This window comes from Salvelinus fontinalis, chromosome 19 (assembly GCF_029448725.1).
Source record: "Salvelinus fontinalis isolate EN_2023a chromosome 19, ASM2944872v1, whole genome shotgun sequence".
Taxonomy (NCBI): Eukaryota; Metazoa; Chordata; class Actinopteri; order Salmoniformes; family Salmonidae; genus Salvelinus; species Salvelinus fontinalis.
This window is the reverse complement of record NC_074683.1, coordinates 52705330-52723610: the sequence shown is the minus strand read 5'-3', so window position 1 is coordinate 52723610 and position 18281 is coordinate 52705330. Positions and strand designations below refer to the sequence as shown.

The window sequence follows — 18281 nt, the reverse complement described above, 5'->3', positions numbered from 1 at the left end:
AGTGTGTTAGTATGTTGACTCACCCTGCAGTGTGCTAGTATGTTGACTCACCCTGCAGTGTGTTAGTATGTTGACTCAACATGCAGTGTGTTATAGTGTTGACTCACCCTGCAGTGTGTTAGTATGTTGACTCACCCTGCAGTGTGTTAGTATGTTGACTCACCCTGCAGTGTGTAAGTATGTTGACTCACTCTGCAGTGTGTTAGTATGTTGACTCACCCTGCAGCGTGTTAGTGTGTTGACTCACCCTGCAGTGTGTTAGAGTGTTGACTCACCCTGCAGTGTGTTAGTATGTTGACTCACCCTGCAGTGTGTTAGAGTGTTGACTCACCCTGCAGTGTGTTAGTATGTTGACTCACCCTGCAGTGTGTTAGAGTGTTGACTCACCCTGCAGTGTGTTAGTATGTTGACTCACCCTGCAGTGTGTTAATATGTTGACTCACCATGCAGTGTGTTAGAGTGTTGACTCACCCTGCAGTGTGTTAGTATGTTGACTCACCCTGCAGTGTGTTAGAGTGTTGACTCACCCTGCAGTGTGTTAGTATGTTGACTAATCCTGCAGTGTGTTATAGTGTTGACTCACCCTGCAGTGTGTTAGTATGTTGACTCAACCTGCAGTGTGTTAGTATGTTGACTCACCCTGCAGTGTGTTAGTATGTTGACTCACCCTGCAGTGTGTTAGTATGTTGACTCATCCTGCAGTGTGTTATAGTGTTGACTCACCCTGCAGTGTGTTAGTATGTTGACTCATCCTGCAGTGTGTTAGTATGTTGACTCACCCTGCAGTGTGTTGTCGTGTTGACTCACCCTGCAGTGTGTTAGAGTGTTGACTCATCCTGCAGTGTGTTAGTATGTTGACTCACCCTGCAGTGTGTTAGTATGTTGACTCACCCTGCAGTGTGTTAGTATGTTGACTCACCCTGCAGTGTGTTAGTATGTTGACTCACCCTGCAGTGTGTTAGTATGTTGACTCACCCTGCAGTGTGTTAGTATGTTGACTCACCCTGCAGTGTGTTAGTATGTTGACTCACCCTGCAGTGTGTTAGTATGTTGACTCACCCTGCAGTGTGTTACTATGTTGACTCACCCTGCAGTGTGTTAGTATGTTGACTCACCCTGCAGTGTGTTAGAGTGTTGACTCACCCTGCAGCGTGTTAGTGTGTTGACTCACCCTGCAGTGTGTTAGTATGTTGACTCACCCTGCAGTGTGTTAGTATGTTGACTCACCCTGCAGTGTGTTAGTATGTTGACTCACCCTGCAGTGTGTTAGTATGTTGACTCACCCTGCAGTGTGTTAGTATGTTGACTCACCCTGCAGTGTGTTAGTATGTTGACTCACCCTGCAGTGTGTTAGTATGTTGACTCACCCTGCAGTGTGTTAGTATGTTGACTCACCCTGCAGTGTGTTAGTATGTTGACTCACCCTGCAGTGTGTTAGTATGTTGACTCACCCTGCAGTGTGTTAGTATGTTGACTCACCCTGCAGTGTGTTAGTGTGTTGACTCACCCTGCAGTGTGTTAGAGTGTTGACTCACCCTGCAGTGTGTTAGTATGTTGACTCACCCTGCAGTGTGTTAGTATGTTGACTCACCCTGCAGTGTGTTAGTATGTTGACTCACCCTGCAGTGTGTTAGTATGTTGACTCACCCTGCAGTGTGTTAGTATGTTGACTCACCCTGCAGTGTGTTAGTATGTTGACTCACCCTGCAGTGTGTTAGTATGTTGACTCATCCTGCAGTGTGTTAGTATGTTGACTCACCCTGCAGTGTGTTATAGTGTTGACTCACCCTGCAGTGTGTTATAGTGTTGACTCACCCTGCAGTGTGTTAGTATGTTGACTCACCATGCAGTGTGTTAGTATGTTGACTCACCCTGCAGTGTGTTAGTGTTGACTCACCCTTCAGTGTGTTAGTATGTTGACTCACCCTGCAGTGTGTTAGTATGTTGACTCACCCTGCAGCGTGTTAGTGTGTTGACTCACCCTGCAGTGTGTTAGAGTGTTGACTCACCCTGCAGTGTGTTAGTATGTTGAATCACCCTGCAGTGTGTTAGAGTGTTGACTCACCCTGCAGTGTGTTAGTATGTTGACTCACCCTGCAGTGTGTTAATATGTTGAATCACCCTGCAGTGTGTTAGAGTGTTGACTCACCCTGCAGTGTGTTAGAGTGTTGACTCACCCTGCAGTGTGTTAGAGTGTTGACTCACCCTGCAGTGTGTTAGAGTGTTGACTCACCCTGCAGTGTGTTAGTATGTTGACTCATCCTGCAGTGTGTTATAGTGTTGACTCACCCTGCAGTGTGTTAGTATGTTGACTCACCCTGCAGTGTGTTAGAGTGTTGACTCACCCTGCAGTGTGTTAGAGTGTTGACTCACCCTGCAGTGTGTTAGTATGTTGACTCACCCTGCAGTGTGTTAGTATGTTGACTCATCCTGCAGTGTGTTAGTATGTTGACTCACCCTGCAGTGTGTTGTCGTCTTGACTCACCCTGCAGTGTGTTAGTATGTTGACTCATCCTGCAGTGTGTTAGTATGTTGACTCACCCTGCAGTGTGTTGTCGTGTTGACTCACCCTGCAGTGTGTTAGTTTGTTGACTCACCCTGCAGTGTGTTAGTATGTTGACTCCCCCTGCAGTGTGTTAGTATGTTGACTCACCCTGCGGTGTGTTAGTATGTTGACTCACCCTGCAGTGTGTTAATATGTTGACTCACCCTGCAGTGTGTTGTCGTGTTGATCCACCCTGCAGTGTGTTAGTATGTTGACTCACCCTGCAGTGTGTTAGTATGTTGACTCACCCTGCAGTGTGTTAGTATGTTGACTCACCTTGCAGTGTGTTAGAGTGTTGACACACCCTGCAGTGTGTTAGTATGTTGACTCACCCTGCAGTGTGTTAGTATGTTGACTCACCCTGCAGTGTGTTAGTATGTTGACTCACCCTGCAGTGTGTTAGTATGTTGACTCACCCTGCAGTGTGTTAGTATGTTGACTCACCCTGCAGTGTGTTAGAGTGTTGACTCACCCTGCAGTGTGTTAGTATGTTGACTAATCCTGCAGTGTGTTATAGTGTTGACTCACCCTGCAGTGTGTTAGTATGTTGACTCAACCTGCAGTGTGTTAGTATGTTGACTCACCCTGCAGTGTGTTAGTATGTTGACTCACCCTGCAGTGTGTTAGTATGTTGACTCATCCTGCAGTGTGTTATAGTGTTGACTCACCCTGCAGTGTGTTAGTATGTTGACTCATCCTGCAGTGTGTTAGTATGTTGACTCACCCTGCAGTGTGTTGTCGTGTTGACTCACCCTGCAGTGTGTTAGAGTGTTGACTCATCCTGCAGTGTGTTAGTATGTTGACTCACCCTGCAGTGTGTTAGTATGTTGACTCACCCTGCAGTGTGTTAGTATGTTGACTCACCCTGCAGTGTGTTAGTATGTTGACTCACCCTGCAGTGTGTTAGTATGTTGACTCACCCTGCAGTGTGTTAGTATGTTGACTCACCCTGCAGTGTGTTAGTATGTTGACTCACCCTGCAGTGTGTTAGTATGTTGACTCACCCTGCAGTGTGTTACTATGTTGACTCACCCTGCAGTGTGTTAGTATGTTGACTCACCCTGCAGTGTGTTAGAGTGTTGACTCACCCTGCAGCGTGTTAGTGTGTTGACTCACCCTGCAGTGTGTTAGTATGTTGACTCACCCTGCAGTGTGTTAGTATGTTGACTCACCCTGCAGTGTGTTAGTATGTTGACTCACCCTGCAGTGTGTTAGTATGTTGACTCACCCTGCAGTGTGTTAGTATGTTGACTCACCCTGCAGTGTGTTAGTATGTTGACTCACCCTGCAGTGTGTTAGTATGTTGACTCACCCTGCAGTGTGTTAGTGTGTTGACTCACCCTGCAGTGTGTTAGAGTGTTGACTCACCCTGCAGTGTGTTAGTATGTTGACTCACCCTGCAGTGTGTTAGTATGTTGACTCACCCTGCAGTGTGTTAGTATGTTGACTCACCCTGCAGTGTGTTAGTATGTTGACTCACCCTGCAGTGTGTTAGTATGTTGACTCACCCTGCAGTGTGTTAGTGTGTTGACTCACCCTGCAGTGTGTTAGAGTGTTGACTCATCCTGCAGTGTGTTAGTATGTTGACTCACCCTGCAGTGTGTTAGAGTGTTGACTCACCCTGCAGTGTGTTAGTATGTTGACTCACCCTGCAGTGTGTTAGTATGTTGACTCACCCTGCAGTGTGTTAGTATGTTGACTCACCCTGCAGTGTGTTAGTATGTTGACTCATCCTGCAGTGTGTTAGTATGTTGACTCACCCTGCAGTGTGTTATAGTGTTGACTCACCCTGCAGTGTGTTATAGTGTTGACTCACCCTGCAGTGTGTTAGTATGTTGACTCACCCTTCAGTATGTTAGTATGTTGACTCACCCTGCAGTGTGTTAGTATGTTGACTCACCCTGCAGCGTGTTAGTGTGTTGACTCACCCTGCAGTGTGTTAGAGTGTTGACTCACCCTGCAGTGTGTTAGTATGTTGAATCACCCTGCAGTGTGTTAGAGTGTTGACTCACCCTGCAGTGTGTTAGTATGTTGACTCACCCTGCAGTGTTTTAATATGTTGAATCACCCTGCAGTGTGTTAGAGTGTTGACTCACCCTGCAGTGTGTTAGAGTGTTGACTCACCCTGCAGTGTGTTAGAGTGTTGACTCACCCTGCAGTGTGTTAGAGTGTTGACTCACCCTGCAGTGTGTTAGTATGTTGACTCATCCTGCAGTGTGTTATAGTGTTGACTCACCCTGCAGTGTGTTAGTATGTTGACTCACCCTGCAGTGTGTTAGAGTGTTGACTCACCCTGCAGTGTGTTAGAGTGTTGACTCACCCTGCAGTGTGTTAGTATGTTGACTCACCCTGCAGTGTGTTAGTATGTTGACTCATCCTGCAGTGTGTTAGTATGTTGACTCACCCTGCAGTGTGTTGTCGTGTTGACTCACCCTGCAGTGTGTTAGTATGTTGACTCATCCTGCAGTGTGTTAGTATGTTGACTCACCCTGCAGTGTGTTGTCGTGTTGACTCACCCTGCAGTGTGTTAATATGTTGACTCACCCTGCAGTGTGTTGTCGTGTTGATCCACCCTGCAGTGTGTTAGTATGTTGACTCACCCTGCAGTGTGTTAGTATGTTGACTCACCCTGCAGTGTGTTAGTATGTTGACTCACCTTGCAGTGTGTTAGAGTGTTGACTCACCCTGCAGTGTGTTAGTATGTTGACTCACCCTGCAGTGTGTTAGTATGTTGACTCACCCTGCAGTGTGTTAGTATGTTGACTCACCCTGCAGTGTGTTAGTATGTTGACTCACCCTGCAGTGTGTTAGTATGTTGACTCACCCTGCAGTGTGTTAGAGTGTTGACTCACCCTGCAGTGTGTTAGTATGTTGACTAATCCTGCAGTGTGTTATAGTGTTGACTCACCCTGCAGTGTGTTAGTATGTTGACTCAACCTGCAGTGTGTTAGTATGTTGACTCACCCTGCAGTGTGTTAGTATGTTGACTCACCCTGCAGTGTGTTAGTATGTTGACTCATCCTGCAGTGTGTTATAGTGTTGACTCACCCTGCAGTGTGTTAGTATGTTGACTCATCCTGCAGTGTGTTAGTATGTTGACTCACCCTGCAGTGTGTTGTCGTGTTGACTCACCCTGCAGTGTGTTAGAGTGTTGACTCATCCTGCAGTGTGTTAGTATGTTGACTCACCCTGCAGTGTGTTAGTATGTTGACTCACCCTGCAGTGTGTTAGTATGTTGACTCACCCTGCAGTGTGTTAGTATGTTGACTCACCCTGCAGTGTGTTAGTATGTTGACTCACCCTGCAGTGTGTTAGTATGTTGACTCACCCTGCAGTGTGTTAGTATTTTGACTCACCCTGCAGTGTGTTAGTATGTTGACTCACCCTGCAGTGTGTTAGTATGTTGACTCACCCTGCAGTGTGTTAGTATGTTGACTCACCCTGCAGTGTGTTAGTATGTTGACTCACCCTGCAGTGTGTTACTATGTTGACTCACCCTGCAGTGTGTTAGTATGTTGACTCACCCTGCAGTGTGTTAGAGTGTTGACTCACCCTGCAGCGTGTTAGTGTGTTGACTCACCCTGCAGTGTGTTAGTATGTTGACTCACCCTGCAGCGTGTTAGTATGTTGACTCACCCTGCAGTGTGTTAGTATGTTGACTCACCCTGCAGTGTGTTAGTATGTTGACTCACCCTGCAGTGTGTTAGTATGTTGACTCACCCTGCAGTGTGTTAGTATGTTGACTCACCCTGCAGTGTGTTAGTATGTTGACTCACCCTGCAGTGTGTTAGTATGTTGACTCACCCTGCAGTGTGTTAGTATGTTGACTCACCCTGCAGTGTGTTAGTATGTTGACTCACCCTGCAGTGTGTTAGTATGTTGACTCACCCTGCAGTGTGTTAGTGTGTTGACTCACCCTGCAGTGTGTTAGAGTGTTGACTCACCCTGCAGTGTGTTAGTATGTTGACTCACCCTGCAGTGTGTTAGTATGTTGACTCACCCTGCAGTGTGTTAGTATGTTGACTCACCCTGCAGTGTGTTAGTATGTTGACTCACCCTGCAGTGTGTTAGTATGTTGACTCACCCTGCAGTGTGTTAGTGTGTTGACTCACCCTGCAGTGTGTTAGAGTGTTGACTCATCCTGCAGTGTGTTAGTATGTTGACTCACCCTGCAGTGTGTTAGAGTGTTGACTCACCCTGCAGTGTGTTAGTATGTTGACTCACCCTGCAGTGTGTTAGTATGTTGACTCACCCTGCAGTGTGTTAGTATGTTGACTCACCCTGCAGTGTGTTAGTATGTTGACTCATCCTGCAGTGTGTTAGTATGTTGACTCACCCTGCAGTGTGTTATAGTGTTGACTCACCCTGCAGTGTGTTATAGTGTTGACTCACCCTGCAGTGTGTTAGTATGTTGACTCACCATGCAGTGTGTTAGTATGTTGACTCACCCTGCAGTGTGTTAGTGTTGACTCACCCTTCAGTGTGTTAGTATGTTGACTCACCCTGCAGTGTGTTAGTATGTTGACTCACCCTGCAGCGTGTTAGTGTGTTGACTCACCCTGCAGTGTGTTAGAGTGTTGACTCACCCTGCAGTGTGTTAGTATGTTGAATCACCCTGCAGTGTGTTAGAGTGTTGACTCACCCTGCAGTGTGTTAGTATGTTGACTCACCCTGCAGTGTGTTAATATGTTGAATCACCCTGCAGTGTGTTAGAGTGTTGACTCACCCTGCAGTGTGTTAGAGTGTTGACTCACCCTGCAGTGTGTTAGAGTGTTGACTCACCCTGCAGTGTGTTAGAGTGTTGACTCACCCTGCAGTGTGTTAGTATATTGACTCATCCTGCAGTGTGTTATAGTGTTGACTCACCCTGCAGTGTGTTAGTATGTTGACTCACCCTGCAGTGTGTTAGAGTGTTGACTCACCCTGCAGTGTGTTAGAGTGTTGACTCACCCTGCAGTGTGTTAGTATGTTGACTCACCCTGCAGTGTGTTAGTATGTTGACTCATCCTGCAGTGTGTTAGTATGTTGACTCACCCTGCAGTGTGTTGTCGTGTTGACTCACCCTGCAGTGTGTTAGTATGTTGACTCATCCTGCAGTGTGTTAGTATGTTGACTCACCCTGCAGTGTGTTGTCGTGTTGACTCACCCTGCAGTGTGTTAGTTTGTTGACTCACCCTGCAGTGTGTTAGTATGTTGACTCCCCCTGCAGTGTGTTAGTATGTTGACTCACCCTGCGGTGTGTTAGTATGTTGACTCACCCTGCAGTGTGTTAATATGTTGACTCACCCTGCAGTGTGTTGTCGTGTTGATCCACCCTGCAGTGTGTTAGTATGTTGACTCACCCTGCAGTGTGTTAGTATGTTGACTCACCCTGCAGTGTGTTAGTATGTTGACTCACCTTGCAGTGTGTTAGAGTGTTGACTCACCCTGCAGTGTGTTAGTATGTTGACTCACCCTGCAGTGTGTTAGTATGTTGACTCACCCTGCAGTGTGTTAGTATGTTGACTCACCCTGCAGTGTGTTAGTATGTTGACTCACCCTGCAGTGTGTTAGTATGTTGACTCACCCTGCAGTGTGTTAGAGTGTTGACTCACCCTGCAGTGTGTTAGTATGTTGACTCATCCTGCAGTGTGTTATAGTGTTGACTCACCCTGCAGTGTGTTAGTATGTTGACTCACCCTGCAGTGTGTTATAGTGTTGACTCACCCTGCAGTGTGTTAGTATGTTGACTCACCCTGCAGTGTGTTAGTATGTTGACTCATCCTGCAGTGTGATATAGTGTTGACTCACCCTGCAGTGTGTTAGTATGTTGACTCACCCTGCAGTGTGTTAGTATGTTGACTCACCCTGCAGTGTGTTAGTATGTTGACTCAACATGCAGTGTGTTATAGTGTTGACTCACCCTGCAGTGTGTTAGTATGTTGACTCACCCTGCAGTGTGTTAGTATGTTGACTCACCCTGCAGTGTGTTAGTATGTTGACTCACTCTGCAGTGTGTTAGTATGTTGACTCACCCTGCAGCGTGTTAGTGTGTTGACTCACCCTGCAGTGTGTTAGAGTGTTGACTCACCCTGCAGTGTGTTAGTATGTTGACTCACCCTGCAGTGTGTTAGAGTGTTGACTCACCCTGCAGTGTGTTAGTATGTTGACTCACCCTGCAGTGTGTTAATATGTTGACTCACCATGCAGTGTGTTAGAGTGTTGACTCACCCTGCAGTGTGTTAGTGTGTTGACTCACCCTGCAGTGTGTTAGAGTGTTGACTCACCCTGCAGTGTGTTATAGTGTTGACTCACCCTGCAGTGTGTTAGTATGTTGACTCACCCTGCAGTGTGTTAGTATGTTGACTCACCCTGCAGTGTGTTAGTATGTTGACTCACCCTGCAGTGTGTTAGTATGTTGACTCATCCTGCAGTGTGTTATAGTGTTGACTCACCCTGCAGTGTGTTAGTATGTTGACTCATCCTGCAGTGTGTTAGTATGTTGACTCACCCTGCAGTGTGTTGTCGTGTTGACTCACCCTGCAGTGTGTTAGAGTGTTGACTCATCCTGCAGTGTGTTAGTATGTTGACTCACCCTGCAGTGTGTTAGTATGTTGACTCACCCTGCAGTGTGTTAGTATGTTGACTCACCCTGCAGTGTGTTAGAATGTTGACTCACCCTGCAGTGTGTTAGTATGTTGACTCACCCTGCAGTGTGTTAGTATGTTGACTCACCCTGCAGTGTGTTAGTATGTTGACTCACCCTGCAGTGTGTTAGTATGTTGACTCACCCTGCAGTGTGTTAGTATGTTGACTCACCCTGCAGTGTGTTACTATGTTGACTCACCCTGCAGTGTGTTAGTATGTTGACTCACCCTGCAGTGTGTTAGAGTGTTGACTCACCCTGCAGCGTGTTAGTGTGTTGACTCACCCTGCAGTGTGTTAGTATGTTGACTCACCCTGCAGTGTGTTAGTATGTTGACTCACCCTGCAGTGTGTTAGTATGTTGACTCACCCTGCAGTGTGTTAGTATGTTGACTCACCCTGCAGTGTGTTAGTATGTTGACTCACCCTGCAGTGTGTTAGTATGTTGACTCACCCTGCAGTGTGTTAGTATGTTGACTCACCCTGCAGTGTGTTAGTATGTTGACTCACCCTGCAGTGTGTTAGTATGTTGACTCACCCTGCAGTGTGTTAGTATGTTGACTCACCCTGCAGTGTGTTAGTATGTTGACTCACCCTGCAGTGTGTTAGTGTGTTGACTCACCCTGCAGTGTGTTAGAGTGTTGACTCACCCTGCAGTGTGTTAGTATGTTGACTCACCCTGCAGTGTGTTAGTATGTTGACTCACCCTGCAGTGTGTTAGTATGTTGACTCACCCTGCAGTGTGTTAGTATGTTGACTCACCCTGCAGTGTGTTAGTATGTTGACTCACCCTGCAGTGTGTTAGTGTGTTGACTCACCCTGCAGTGTGTTAGAGTGTTGACTCATCCTGCAGTGTGTTAGTATGTTGAATCACCCTGCAGTGTGTTAGAGTGTTGACTCACCCTGCAGTGTGTTAGTATGTTGACTCACCCTGCAGTGTGTTAGTATGTTGACTCACCCTGCAGTGTGTTAGTATGTTGACTCACCCTGCAGTGTGTTAGTATGTTGACTCATCCTGCAGTGTGTTAGTATGTTGACTCACCCTGCAGTGTGTTATAGTGTTGACTCACCCTGCAGTGTGTTATAGTGTTGACTCACCCTGCAGTGTGTTAGTATGTTGACTCACCATGCAGTGTGTTAGTATGTTGACTCACCCTGCAGTGTGTTAGTGTTGACTCACCCTGCAGTGTGTTAGTATGTTGACTCACCCTGCAGTGTGTTAGTATGTTGACTCACCCTGCAGCGTGTTAGTGTGTTGACTCACCCTGCAGTGTGTTAGAGTGTTGACTCACCCTGCAGTGTGTTAGTATGTTGAATCACCCTGCAGTGTGTTAGAGTGTTGACTCACCCTGCAGTGTGTTAGTATGTTGACTCACCCTGCAGTGTGTTAATATGTTGACTCACCATGCAGTGTGTTAGAGTGTTGACTCACCCTGCAGTGTGTTAGAGTGTTGACTCACCCTGCAGTGTGTTAGAGTGTTGACTCACCCTGCAGTGTGTTAGTATGTTGACTCATCCTGCAGTGTGTTATAGTGTTGACTCACCCTGCAGTGTGTTAGTATGTTGACTCACCCTGCAGTGTGTTAGAGTGTTGACTCACCCTGCAGTGTGTTAGAGTGTTGACTCACCCTGCAGTGTGTTAGTATGTTGACTCACCCTGCAGTGTGTTAGTATGTTGACTCATCCTGCAGTGTGTTAGTATGTTGACTCACCCTGCAGTGTGTTGTCGTATTGACTCACCCTGCAGTGTGTTAGTATGTTGACTCATCCTGCAGTGTGTTAGTATGTTGACTCACCCTGCAGTGTGTTGTCGTGTTGACTCACCCTGCAGTGTGTTAGTTTGTTGACTCACCCTGCAGTGTGTTAGTATGTTGACTCCCCCTGCAGTGTGTTATATGTTGACTCACCCTGCGGTGTGTTAGTATGTTGACTCACCCTGCAGTGTGTTAATATGTTGACTCACCCTGCAGTGTGTTGTCGTGTTGATCCACCCTGCAGTGTGTTAGTATGTTGACTCACCCTGCAGTGTGTTAGTATGTTGACTCACCCTGCAGTGTGTTAGTATGTTGACTCACCTTGCAGTGTGTTAGTATGTTGACTCACCCTGCAGTGTGTTAGTATGTTGACTCACCCTGCAGTGTGTTAGTATGTTGACTCACCCTGCAGTGTGTTAGTATGTTGACTCACCCTGCAGTGTGTTAGTATGTTGACTCACCCTGCAGTGTGTTAGTATGTTGACTCCTCCTGCAGTGTGTTAGTATGTTGACTCACCCTGCAGTGTGTTAGTATGTTGACTCACCCTGCAGTGTGTTAGTATGTTGACTCACCCTGCAGTGTGTTAGTATGTTGACTCACCCTGCAGTGTGTTAGAGTGTTGACTCATCCTGCAGTGTGTTAGTATGTTGACTCACCCTGCAGTGTGTTAGTATGTTGACTCACCCTGCAGTCTGTTAGTATGTTGACTCACCCTGCAGTGTGTTAGTATGTTGACTCACCCTGCAGTGTGTTAGTATGTTGACTCACCCTGCAGTGTGTTATAGTGTTGACTCACCCTGCAGTGTGTTAGTATGTTGACTCACCCTGCAGTGTGTTAGTGTTGACTCACCCTGCAGTGTGTTAGTATGTTGACTCACCCTGCAGTGTGTTAGTATGTTGACTCACCCTGCAGTGTGTTAGTATGTTGACTCACCCTGCAGCGTGTTAGTGTGTTGACTCACCCTGCAGCGTGTTAGTGTTGACTCACCCTGCAGTGTGTTAGTATGTTGACTCACCCTGCAGTGTGTTAGAGTGTTGACTCACCCTGCAGTGTGTTAGTATGTTGACTCACCCTGCAGTGTGTTAGTATGTTGACTCACCATGCAGTGTGTTAGAGTGTTGACTCACCCTGCAGTGTGTTAGTATGTTGACTCACCCTGCAGTGTGTTAGAGTGTTGACTCACCCTGCAGTGTGTTAGTATGTTGACTCATCCTGCAGTGTGTTATAGTGTTGACTCACCCTGCAGTGTGTTAGTATGTTGACTCACCCTGCAGTGTGTTAGAGTGTTGACTCACCCTGCAGTGTGTTAGTATGTTGACTCACCCTGCAGTGTGTTAGTATGTTGACTCACCCTGCAGTGTGTTAGTATGTTGACTCACCCTGCAGTGTGTTAGTATGTTGACTCACCCTGCAGTGTGTTAGTACGTTGACTCATCCTGCAGTGTGTTAGTATGTTGACTCACCCTGCAGTGTGTTAGTATGTTGACTCACCCTGCAGTGTGTTAGTATGTTGACTCCCCCTGCAGTGTGTTAGTATGTTGACTCCCCCTGCAGTGTTTTAGTGTGTTGACTCACCCTGCAGTATGTTAGTATGTTGACTCATCCTGCAGTGTGTTAGTATGTTGACTCACCCTGCAGTGTGTTAGTATGTTGACTCACCCTGCAGTGTGTTAGTATGTTGACTCACCCTGCAGTGTGTTAGTATGTTGACTCACCCTGCAGTGTGTTAGTATGTTGACTCACCCTGCAGTGTGTTAGTATGTTGACTCACCCTGCAGTGTGTTAGTATGTTGACTCACCCTGCAGTGTGTTAGTATGTTGACTCACCCTGCAGTGTGTTAGTATGTTGACTCACCCTGCAGTGTGTTAGTATGTTGACTCACCCTGCAGTGTGTTAGTATGTTGACTCATCCTGCAGTGTGTTAGTATGTTGACTCACCCTGCAGTGTGTTAGTATGTTGACTCACCCTGCAGTGTGTTAGTATGTTGACTCACCCTGCAGTGTGTTAGAGTGTTGACTCACCCTGCAGTGTGTTAGTATGTTGACTCACCCTGCAGTGTGTTAGAGTGTTGACTCATCCTGCAGTGTGTTAGTATGTTGACTCACTCTGCAGTGTGTTAGTATGTTGACTCACCCTGCAGTGTGTTAGTATGTTGACTCACCCTGCAGTGTGTTAGTATGTTGACTCACCCTGCAGTGTGTTATAGTGTTGACTCACCCTGCAGTGTGTTAGTATGTTGACTCGCCCTGCAGTGTGTTAGTATGTTGACTCGCCCTGCAGTGTGTTAGTGTTGACTCACCCTGCAGTGTGTTAGTATGTTGACTCACCCTGCAGTGTGTAAGTATGTTGACTCACTCTGCAGTGTGTTAGTATGTTGACTCACCCTGCAGCGTGTTAGTGTGTTGACTCACCCTGCAGTGTGTTAGAGTGTTGACTCACCCTGCAGTGTGTTAGTATGTTGACTCACCCTGCAGTGTGTTAGTATGTTGACTCACCCTGCAGTGTGTTAGAGTGTTGACTCACTCTGCAGTGTGTTAGTGTGTTGACTCACCCTGCAGTGTGTTATAGTGTTGACTCACCCTGCAGTGTGTTAGTATGTTGACTCACCCTGCAGTGTGTTAGTATGTTGACTCACCCTGCAGTGTGTTAGTATGTTGACTCACCCTGCAGTGTGTTAGTATGTTGACTCATCCTGCAGTGTGTTATAGTGTTGACTCACCCTGCAGTGTGTTAGTATGTTGACTCATCCTGCAGTGTGTTAGTATGTTGACTCACCCTGCAGTGTGTTGTCGTGTTGACTCACCCTGCAGTGTGTTAGTATGTTGACTCACCCTGCAGTGTGTTAGAGTGTTGACTCATCCTGCAGTGTGTTAGTATGTTGACTCACCCTGCAGTGTGTTAGTATGTTGACTCACCCTGCAGTGTGTTAGTATGTTGACTCACCCTGCAGTGTGTTAGTATGTTGACTCACCCTGCAGTGTGTTAGTATGTTGACTCACCCTGCAGTGTGTTAGTATGTTGACTCATCCTGCAGTGTGTTATAGTGTTAACTCACCCTGCAGTGTGTTAGTATGTTGACTCACCCTGCAGTGTGTTAGTATGTTGACTCACCCTGCAGTGTGTTAGTATGTTGACTCACTCTGCAGTGTGTTAGTATGTTGACTCACCCTGCAGCGTGTTAGTGTGTTGACTCACCCTGCAGTGTGTTAGTATGTTTACTCACCCTGCAGTGTGTTAGAGTGTTGACTCACCCTGCAATGTGTTAGTATGTTGACTCACCCTGCAGTGTGTTAATATGTTGACTCACCATGCAGTGTGTTAGAGTGTTGACTCACCCTGCAGTGTGTTAGTATGTTGACTCATCCTGCAGTGTGTTATAGTGTTGACTCACCCTGCAGTGTGTTAGTATGTTGACTCACCCTGCAGTGTGTTAGTATGTTGACTCACCCTGCAGTGTGTTAGTATGTTGACTCACCCTGCAGTGTGTTAGTATGTTGACTCATCCTGCAGTGTGTTATAGTGTTGACTCACCCTGCAGTGTGTTAGTATGTTGACTCATCCTGCAGTGTGTTAGTATGTTGACTCACCCTGCAGTGTGTTGTCGTGTTGACTCACCCTGCAGTGTGTTAGAGTGTTGACTCATCCTGCAGTGTGTTAGTATGTTGACTCACCCTGCAGTGTGTTAGAGTGCTGACTCACCCTGCAGTGTGTTAGTATGTTGACTCACCCTGCAGTGTGTTAATATGTTGACTCACCCTGCAGTGTGTTAGAGTGTTGACTCACCCTGCAGTGTGTTAGTATGTTGACTCACCCTGCAGTGTGTTAGAGTGTTTACTCACCCTGCAGTGTGTTAGTATGTTGACTCATCCTGCAGTGTGTTATAGTGTTGACTCACCCTGCAGTGTGTTAGTATGTTGACTCACCCTGCAGTGTGTTAGTATGTTGACTCACCCTGCAGTGTGTTAGTATGTTGACTCACCCTGCAGTGTGTTAGTATGTTGACTCATCCTGCAGTGTGTTATAGTGTTGACTCACCCTGCAGTGTGTTAGTATGTTGACTCATCCTGCAGTGTGTTAGTATGTTGACTCACCCTGCAGTGTGTTGTCGTGTTGACTCACCCTGCAGTGTGTTAGTATGTTGACTCACCCTGCAGTGTGTTAGAGTGTTGACTCATCCTGCAGTGTGTTAGTATGTTGACTCACCCTGCAGTGTGTTAGTATGTTGACTCACCCTGCAGTGTGTTAGTATGTTGACTCACCCTGCAGTGTGTTAGTATGTTGACTCACCCTGCAGTGTGTTAGTATGTTGACTCACCCTGCAGTGTGTTAGTATGTTGACTCATCCTGCAGTGTGTTATAGTGTTAACTCACCCTGCAGTGTGTTAGTATGTTGACTCACCCTGCAGTGTGTTAGTATGTTGACTCACCCTGCAGTGTGTTAGTATGTTGACTCACCCTGCAGTGTGTTAGTATGTTGACTCACCCTGCAGTGTGTTAGTATGTTGACTCACTCTGCAGTGTGTTAGTATGTTGACTCACCCTGCAGCGTGTTAGTGTGTTTACTCACCCTGCAGTGTGTTAGAGTGTTGACTCACCCTGCAGTGTGTTAGTATGTTGACTCACCCTGCAGTGTGTTAGAGTGTTGACTCACCCTGCAATGTGTTAGTATGTTGACTCACCCTGCAGTGTGTTAATATGTTGACTCACCATGCAGTGTGTTAGAGTGTTGACTCACCCTGCAGTGTGTTAGTATGTTGACTCACCCTGCAGTGTGTTAGAGTGTTGACTCACCCTGCAGTGTGTTAGTATGTTGACTCATCCTGCAGTGTGTTATAGTGTTGACTCACCCTGCAGTGTGTTAGTATGTTGACTCACCCTGCAGTGTGTTAGTATGTTGACTCACCCTGCAGTGTGTTAGTATGTTGACTCACCCTGCAGTGTGTTAGTATGTTGACTCATCCTGCAGTGTGTTATAGTGTTGACTCACCCTGCAGTGTGTTAGTATGTTGACTCATCCTGCAGTGTGTTAGTATGTTGACTCACCCTGCAGTGTGTTGTCGTGTTGACTCACCCTGCAGTGTGTTAGAGTGTTGACTCATCCTGCAGTGTGTTAGTATGTTGACTCACCCTGCAGTGTGTTAGTATGTTGACTCACCCTGCAGTGTGTTAGTATGTTGACTCATCCTGCAGTGTGTTATAGTGTTGACTCACCCTGCAGTGTGTTAGTATGTTGACTCACCCTGCAGTGTGAGCTGTTTGAGGACCTCCTGCATCCTCTTCAGAACAGGAACTGACACCTGGTACTGCACCTGGTCCTGCTTAGAGGTTCGGCACTGCCCGAAGAGACCGTCTGGAACACACAGCAAATCACATTAACACGCACGCACGCACGCACGCACGCACACACACACACACTGCAGGATGAGTCAACATACTAACACACACACACTGCAGGATGAGTCAACATTCTAACACACACACACACACACACACACACACACACACACACACACACACACACACACACACACACACACACACACACACACACACACACACACACACACACACTGCAGGATGAGTCAACATTCTAACACACACACACACACACACACACACACACACACACACACACACACACACACACACACACACACACACACACACACACACACACACACACACACACACACCAGAACCCATTAATATACGATCTGTCTCCAACACACACACATTCGTAAAGCATGCTCAAACACACACTTGCCATTCAGACTCCCATCTACGGGATCGGTGTCCCTCCACTGGGAAGGTTGAGCTAATATGAGCTAATGTGATTAGCATGACTGTTGGAATTAACAGCAAACTTTCCAGGACATAGACTTAATCACCAACCTCCACATCATTAAACTACCCAATCACCAACCCCCACATCATTAAACTACCCAATCAACAACCCCCACATCATTAAACTACCCAATCAACAACCCCACATCATTAAACTACCCAATCAACAACCCCCACATCATTAAACTACCCAATCAACAGCCCCACATCATTAAACTACCCAATCAACAACCCCCACATCATTAAACTACCCAATCAACAACCCCCACATCATTAAACTACCCAATCAACAACCCCCACATCATTAAACTACCCAATCAACATCCCCCACATCATTAAACTACCCAATCAACAACCCCAACATCATTAAACTACCCAATCAACAACCCCCACATCATTAAACTACCCAATCAACAACCCCCACATCATTAAACTACCCAATCAACAACCCCCACATCATTAAACTACCCAATCAACAACCCCCACATCATTAAACTACCCAATCAACATCCCCCATATCATTAAACTACCCAATCAACAACCCCCACATCATTAAACTACCCAATCAATAACCCCCACATCATTAAACTACCCAATCACCAACCCCCACATCATTACTACACACACACACACACACACACACACACACACACACACACACACACACACACACACACACACACACACACGCACACGCACACGCACACACACACACACTCACCCACCCTCAGTTCACATAACTGAATAAAAATGATACTGCGGCTAAAAAGACACAGAGCAGAATACAGAGTAGCCTCCATAGTGAACCCAACCCTGTCTCTCCTCTCTCCTCCATAGTGAACCCAACCCTCTCTCTCTCTCCTCCATAGTGAACCCAACCCTCTCTCTATCCTCTCTCCTCTCTCCTCCATAGTGAACCCAACCCTCTCTCTCTCTCTCCTCCATAGTGAACCAGACCCTCTCTCTCTCTCCTCCATAGTGAACCCAACCCTGTCTCTCCTCTCTCCTCCATAGTGAACCCAACCCTGTCTCTCCTCTCTCCTCCATAGTGAACCCAACCCTCTCTCTTTCTCCTCCATAGTGTACCCAACCCTCTCTCTATCCTCTCTCCTCTCTCCTCCATAGTGAACCCAGCCCTCTCTCTCCTCACTCCTCCATAGTGAACACAGCCCTCTCTCTCCTCTCTCCTTCATAGTGAACCCATCCCTCTCTATCCTCTCTCCTCTCTCCTCCATAGTGAACCCAACCCTCTCTCTCCTCTCTCCTCCATAGTGAACCCATCCCTCTCTCTCCTCCATAGTGAACCCATCCCTCTCTCTCTCCTCTCTCCTCCATAGTGAACCCAGCCCTCTCTCTCCTCTCTCCTCCATAGTGAACCCATCCCCCTCTCTCCTCTCTCCTCCCTCCTCCATAGTGAACCCATCCCTCTCTCTCCTCTCTCCTCCATAGTGAACCCAGCCCTCTCTCTCCTCTCTCCTCCATAGTGAACCCATCCCCCTCTCTCCTCTCT

General features: G+C 47.0%; 1 protein-coding gene across 2 annotated transcripts in view; it reads right to left on the bottom strand.

The window, feature by feature from the left end:
• LOC129816949 (receptor-type tyrosine-protein phosphatase-like N) overlaps nucleotides 1-18281 on the bottom strand; it is a 184874-nt gene that overhangs the window by 134778 nt on the left and 31815 nt on the right. For both annotated transcript variants that reach the window (XM_055871934.1, XM_055871935.1), the window contains exon 2: nucleotides 16167-16277. In XM_055871934.1, coding sequence (XP_055727909.1) covers nucleotides 16167-16277 — 111 coding nt within the window. The remainder of the gene's footprint in view (nucleotides 1-16166; nucleotides 16278-18281) is intronic.